Source organism: Chrysemys picta, chromosome 1 (assembly GCF_011386835.1).
Source record: "Chrysemys picta bellii isolate R12L10 chromosome 1, ASM1138683v2, whole genome shotgun sequence".
In the NCBI taxonomy this organism is placed as follows: Eukaryota; Metazoa; Chordata; order Testudines; family Emydidae; genus Chrysemys; species Chrysemys picta.
This window is the reverse complement of record NC_088791.1, coordinates 350817624-350824012: the sequence shown is the minus strand read 5'-3', so window position 1 is coordinate 350824012 and position 6389 is coordinate 350817624. Positions and strand designations below refer to the sequence as shown.

At 49.1% G+C, this 6389-nt stretch overlaps 1 protein-coding gene across 1 annotated transcript; it reads right to left on the bottom strand.

The window, feature by feature from the left end:
- Positions 1–5078: 5078 nt before the first annotated feature.
- Positions 5079–6026, bottom strand: LOC101953111 (olfactory receptor 52H1-like). The gene has a single exon (XM_024113027.3). It carries the CDS (start codon positions 6024–6026, stop codon positions 5079–5081), a length of 948 nt encoding a protein of 315 aa, XP_023968795.3.
- Positions 6027–6389: the final 363 nt, after the last annotated feature.

Genomic DNA, 6389 nt, shown 5'->3' with positions numbered 1-6389 from the left:
GAGCTGCCGCAGGGTGCCCCCAAATCTTGGCACCCTAGGAAACCGCCTAGTTTGCCTTAATGGTAGCACCAGCCCTGGGTGTATAGAGGTTTACAGCAATATATTTATATAACTAGAACTCTCTGAATTCTAATTTTGTATGAGACATGCATCCCTGTCCTGAAAAGACTGCATTCTGGTCCGTACCACAGGAGAAAAGCAAACGGAAGTACAGAGCAATGGAAAATGAAATAATGTTTTCCCCGCTACCCATCACATGCGCAATACGTGACACTCTGAAAATGTCCCTCTCACTTTCCTTGTTCAGCGAGTGTCACCTGCGCTTTCTGTTTGTCAGACCTCAGCCTCACACACATTACTGGATCAACAATCTTTTTGCCACAGTATCTTGGGAGCCATTCACCCCATCAATCATCTTCAAAATCTTCACTGCATATCCCAGAGGAATGTAGCTTCCTTGCAGACCAAGCGCTTCCCAGGTCCATCTGTGGAAAGGGGCTTCAGGGGTCTGGTTATATATTCGCGCAGTGGTAGCCTTGTGTTACTGAAGCTCCTGGTGTCCACGTAATAGGTCGTGTAGCTGCGCTCCTCCGTATGCCCCATTTAAAATTTGCTGGTCTTTCACTCTAGTACTGTGTCCCCAGCAAGAAAGCTGCCAAAACTGACACAGCTGATGGGGGTGGTTGCTGGGTTCAATATATCCTCTCTCCTGATCTTCTGCAGCCCCTTGATATGAAGCAGCTGCTGGAAACCACAGGCCTGGGAAACCTCAGCCCCCCTCCATATCGCTCCCACCCATGGGAGGTGGGGTGCCCATTGTTCTATTGAGCTGTAGCTTTGTCGCAAGCCTGCTGCCAGGACAGCCCCACAAAGGCTGTGGAAGGGAACAGGGCAGCAGTTGGTCCTGTTCAAGTACCCGCAGCTTTCGAGCAACCTCCAGACCTGTCTCTGAAGCTGCCCCCTGCCCAGCTATCCCTCCACACAGGTTCATACTGAGCTGCTTGCAATTTTCAGCTGCACGTTGCTTAGGGGTGCCAACTCAGTCTGACGGGAAGGACCGGACACCATTGCTGAAAATTCATCCAGTATGACCGAGCTGGCAACCCTAAGGCTGCTTGATGGCCAGGGACTTTGCTTTACTGTGATTAATAATCCGACTAATGCACCCGGCTTCTTGCCCAGCCAGATCAGCTCTCAGCTGCAGCGATTCGCAGTGGTACACCTGCAATGGGCACTGAAGTCAATTTAAAAATAGCCCCTTGGCCGTTTTAACTGGTTCCTAGGGTGGGATGCACATTAGAAGTGGCAGAGAGAGGGAGGCGCGTCTGTGTCTGTGTCTGGTGAGTTACAAAGGAAAGGGAGAGGTGGATGCAAATGCATAGGGACAGAGAGAGAGAGAGAGATGGGTAGTAACTGAATTGAACAGGGACCCCCTGCTTCTGCCATTCTAGGGAGCACTTTCAAAGGGAAAGACAAACTCTCTCCCTGACCCCAAACCAGAACTTCCTGGTGCAGGAAATATTTCCTTCCGGGGAATCCGGCTGGATCAATCTAGAAACCAGAGCACTCAGGGAAACACTGTGAGCAGTTTAACCATGTTTGGATGAAGCAAATAGCTTTTGGACACATACCCAGCCAGCCCCACTCCCCTTCCACTCAAAGTCCCCTAGCTTCTTTGTAGCAGCTTCAGGTTTCCTATCACAGCCCCACTCAAGCTCTTGTGGTTACCCCCCCCCCCAACACACACACACATACACAGGTGGTTGTGTTTGGGTCCCACAAATTGGACCCTTGTGATTTTTACTTGCATCAGTGTTCAGGCCCTGCCTCTGGCTCTGGGTTTCTAGGCCTGCTCTAGGGATGAAGCTTTCATTCTAGTGCCTCCCACTTGCAGCAGAGACCTGCTCACCAAGTGCCAAGGCCCTGAGGCTCATTTTGGCTCTGTTCCCCAGACTCTCCAATTGCTGCAGCACTCCCTTCCTAGACCTCCCTGCCGGGAACACTTTGTTTCCAGTTTCTCTGTTTTGGGTCACAGGGTCATTAAACCAAAAAGACCCAGCCCTTGCAAAAGGGGGTTGCTAAAACAATTCCTCAACTTTAGACAGAACAAGAAATATCCACGCCTAGGTAAACTCAATAGATCACCTGCACGTCATTCCGTGCCTCAAAACTATACAGACAAAATGATAGGGTCTAAATTAGAAAAAAAAAATCTTGGAGTCATTGTGGATAGTTCTCTGAAAACAATAGTGGCAATCAGAAAAGCGAACAGAATCTTGGGAATTATTAGGAAAGGGATAGATAATACGACAGAAAATATCATATTGCCTCTATAAATCTATGGTACATTTGCACTGATTTTGCCTCAATTGGAGTATTGTGTCCAGTTCTGGGCACCACATTTCAGGAACTTAGGGACTGTAAGGGGTCGGACTCACCCCTGTGGCACCTCCTACTGGTCATCTCGGGAATTAGCTCACCAGCATCCGGAGCGCCCTCTGCAGGCCAGGTGTCCCACCTGTTGTTGGCCTCATGTCCCTCCTGGAACCCAGTGCCCTTGGCTTGGGTGCTGCCCCCCTGGTAGCACCCCACTCTCTCTGGGTCTCCCCACCCAGGGGAACCCTCACCCCCTATCCCAATGTTGCCTCAGTCGTGGCTACTGCCAGTCACCATCTACTCCCCGCGCCCTGGGGCAGACGGCAGTCTATCAGCCAATCATCACCGGCAACAAAGGGTTTGGACTGGCTGCCTTTACCCACCTTCAGTTTGCCCCTCTGCAACTCCAATACCTATATGAGCCTAGGACCAGGCCCTGCAGTCTGGGGAGTTGCTGGCCTAGGGCTTCCCAGCCCCAAAGGCCATTCCCCAGCCCTGCCTCCCTCTAGGTCCCTGGTGAGCCCCCTGCAGCCAGGCCTGTCTCCCTCTCCAGTCAGAGGGAGACTCCTCTGCTCTGGCTGCCCTGGCCTTCTTAGAAGGCTAAGTGGCTCAGTTTGGGGCATGGCCCCAGCTGTAGCCACTTCCCCAATCAGGGTTTTGCCCTTTACACTGCCCCAGCCCTCTGCAGGGCTTTTCCAACCCCTTCAGGGCTGGAGCGGGCGTTCACCCCGCTACAGGGACAAATTGAACAGAGTCCAGAGAAGAGTGACAAGGATGATTAGGTATCTGGAAAACTTGACCTATGAGGGAAGATTGAAAGAACTGGGTTTGTTTAATTTGAAAAAGAAAAGACTGAGAGGGGACAGTCTTTTGAGGGGACAATCTGATAAGGTTCAACAAGGACAAGTGAATCCCATGGCAGCAGTTCTGCAGAGGGGGACCTAGGGGTTACCGTGGATGGGAAGCTTGATATGAGTCAACAGTGCCCTTGTTGTCAAGAAGGCTAACGACATTTTGGACTCTATAAGTGGGAGCATTGCCAGCAGATTGAGGGACGTGATCAGTCCCCTCTATTTGGCATTGGTGAGGCCTCCTCTGGAGTACTGTGTCCAGATTTGGGCCCCACACTACAAGAAGGATGTGGAAAAATTAGAGTCCAGTGGAGGGCAACAAAAAATATTAGGGGCCTGGAGCACATGACTTATGAGGAGGGGTTGAAGAAACTGCGATAATTTAGTCTGCAGAAGAGAAGAATGAGGGGGGATTTGATAGCTGCTTTCAACTACCTGAAAGGGGGTTCCAAAGGGGATGGTTCATTAGGAGGGTGGTGAAGCACTGGAATGGGTTACATAGGGGTGTAGTGGAATCTCTATCCTAGAGGTTTTTAGGGTCTGGCTTGACAAAGCCCTGGCTGGATGATTTAGTTGGGGATTGGTCCTGCTTTGAGCAGGGGGTTGGAATAGAAATAAATATATATATATATTGGAAGTGGCAGAGGTACAGAGAAGGGCAACAGAAATGATTAGGGGTATGGAATGCCTTCCGTATGAGGCGAGATTAAAAAGATTGGGACTTTTCAGCTTGGGAAAGGGAGGAGTAAGGAGGGATATGATAGAGGTTCTATAAAATCATTACAGGTGTGGAGAAATTGAATAAGGAACAAAAACTAGGGATCACCCAATGAAATTAATAGGCAGCAGATTTAAAACAAACAAAAGAAATAATTTCTTCACAGATTCCAATAAGAACTAGATAAGTTAATGGACAATAGATCCATCCATTTTTATTGGCCAGGATGGGCAGAGATCAAACACCACGTTCTGCATGTCTATATCATCTGTTTTCCACAACCTGGTAGTGGGTGATGGTTTGTTTGATGATTGCTTGTTCTGTTCATTCCCTCTGAACCATGTGGTATTGGCCACTGTCAGCAAACACGATACTGGGCTAGATGGACCATTGGTCTTACCCAGTGTGGTCATTCTAATGCCCGCTATCATGCACCAGAACCTCTCCCCTCCCTGAGCTGAAATAGAACTCCGGGGTGGCTGACAGGGTCTCTTTCTCCACAGAGTTAGTAACAAAGTAAGTATATCCATTAAAATTTTAAACCTAAGCAGTGTCCCTTAAATGTCTTGCCACAAAATGGCAGAATATGTTAGTACTAGAGCTGAGTGAGTCTAATATTTATTTCTTTTTCTTTTTCATGATATAGGGATTAGATACAGTGCTCCTGTCAGCTCTTTGCTAAGTTATCTGCCAAAAAATTTAGAGTTTTGAGTGCCTAAATAGCCCCTTGAATAATCATTGAAGTTGTCAGCCCTACAAAATCTGAAATGGCATTCTTGCAGCACGGGGAGAAGGACATGGAGATGATCCAGTGAGTGATAGAGGGACAGAAGGAACAAGTGCCAGGGGCATGACCTTGGGGGAAGGGAAGAGCTACCTCTACAGCAGGTGTAGAGCCTTGGTTGAAGAGGTGGGGCAAGGGGTGTTGTCTTGGGGGTCAAGTTACCAGCAATTTGAAAGTTGTCAACTCAGTGTATTGTACACAGACCAGTTCCCCAGTTGTCATGCTAGTACAGCACAGTTTAATGTCTCTCTGACTGTCCAGTATGATCCAGGGAAGAGGGCCCAGCACCATGTCACAAACCATCTCTGTGCAGAGCTTGGGCTGAGAGCCAGAGCACCAGGAGAAAACTTTAGGTCCCTTTATGAGTAAAAAGCCGGAGCAGCCTGTCCCGGATCTGTTTTGTCCTCACACCGAAAATGATGGGGTTTAGCATGGGGGGCACCAGGAGGCACACATTAGCAAAGAGAACATGGAAATGCAGGGCCACATGGTGGCCAAACCGATATGTGAGGACAGAAAAGAGACCTGGGATGTAAAAGGCTAAAATGGCACAGAGGTGGGAGCCACAGGTCCCAAAAGTCTTGAGCCGGGCGTCCTTTGTGGGGAGTCTGAAGATGGCCCTGAGGATCTGGGTATAGGACACAGCTATAAAAAACATATCTAGACAGATGACCAAGTTTGCCACAGTGAGGCCATAGTAACTACTGATGCGGATGTCAGCGCAGGCCAGATTCACCACAGCTATGTGCTCGCAGCATGTGTGGGGGATGATGTTGGTTCTGCAATATGGCCACTGCCTTGCTAGCAAGGGACAGGGTAGTGCGAATATGCTGCCACGCAATGTCACAGCCAGGCCGATCTTGGCCACCAGGTGGTTTGTCAGGGTGGTGGAATGTCTCAGTGGATCACAGATGGCCACAAAGCGATCAAAAGCCATGGCCAAGAAGATCCCAGACTCCATTGCAAAGAAGCAATGAATGAAGAACATCTGTGTGAGGCAGGCATTGAAATCTATCTCCCTGGAATTGAACCAGAAGATGCTCAGCATTTTGGGAATTGTGCATGTGCACAGGACGAGGTCAGTGACAGCCAGCATGCAGAGGAAATAGTACATGGGGCCATGGAGGCTCGGCTCCATCTTCACGATGAAAAGGATGATGAAGTTCCCCAAGACGGCTATGACGTACATGGTGCAGAAGGGGATGGAGATCCAGACCTGGGCTGCCTCCAGGCCAGGAATGCCCAGCAGGATGAAGGTGGAGGGGTTTGTGAAGTCGGTCGAGTTGGAATCTGACATGGAGTAGAGGGAGACAGTCTCCAACTCAGAGGCAGAACGGTGTTTCCTGCATGTACCGTATATTCCCCTGCCTTCCTGTAGGTGTCCAGGGTCTAGAGTGAAGGTCGCAGTACTAATGCCTGGATGGAGAGATAATGTTAATATGAGACACTACATGTACAACTGGAGGATGCTTTCATGGGTGAAATAGATTGCTCACTCTTCACACACACAAACATGCATTTTCATTTTTGAGATTAATGAATTATGAAAAACGTTGACCCTACTAATGTCAATGCCATTTTTATGGCTCTGCATGCATCAATAATTCCTCCATGTTGTCTTGAGGGAAACCTGAAAAGGCACCTGCAGGAAACAGAAGTG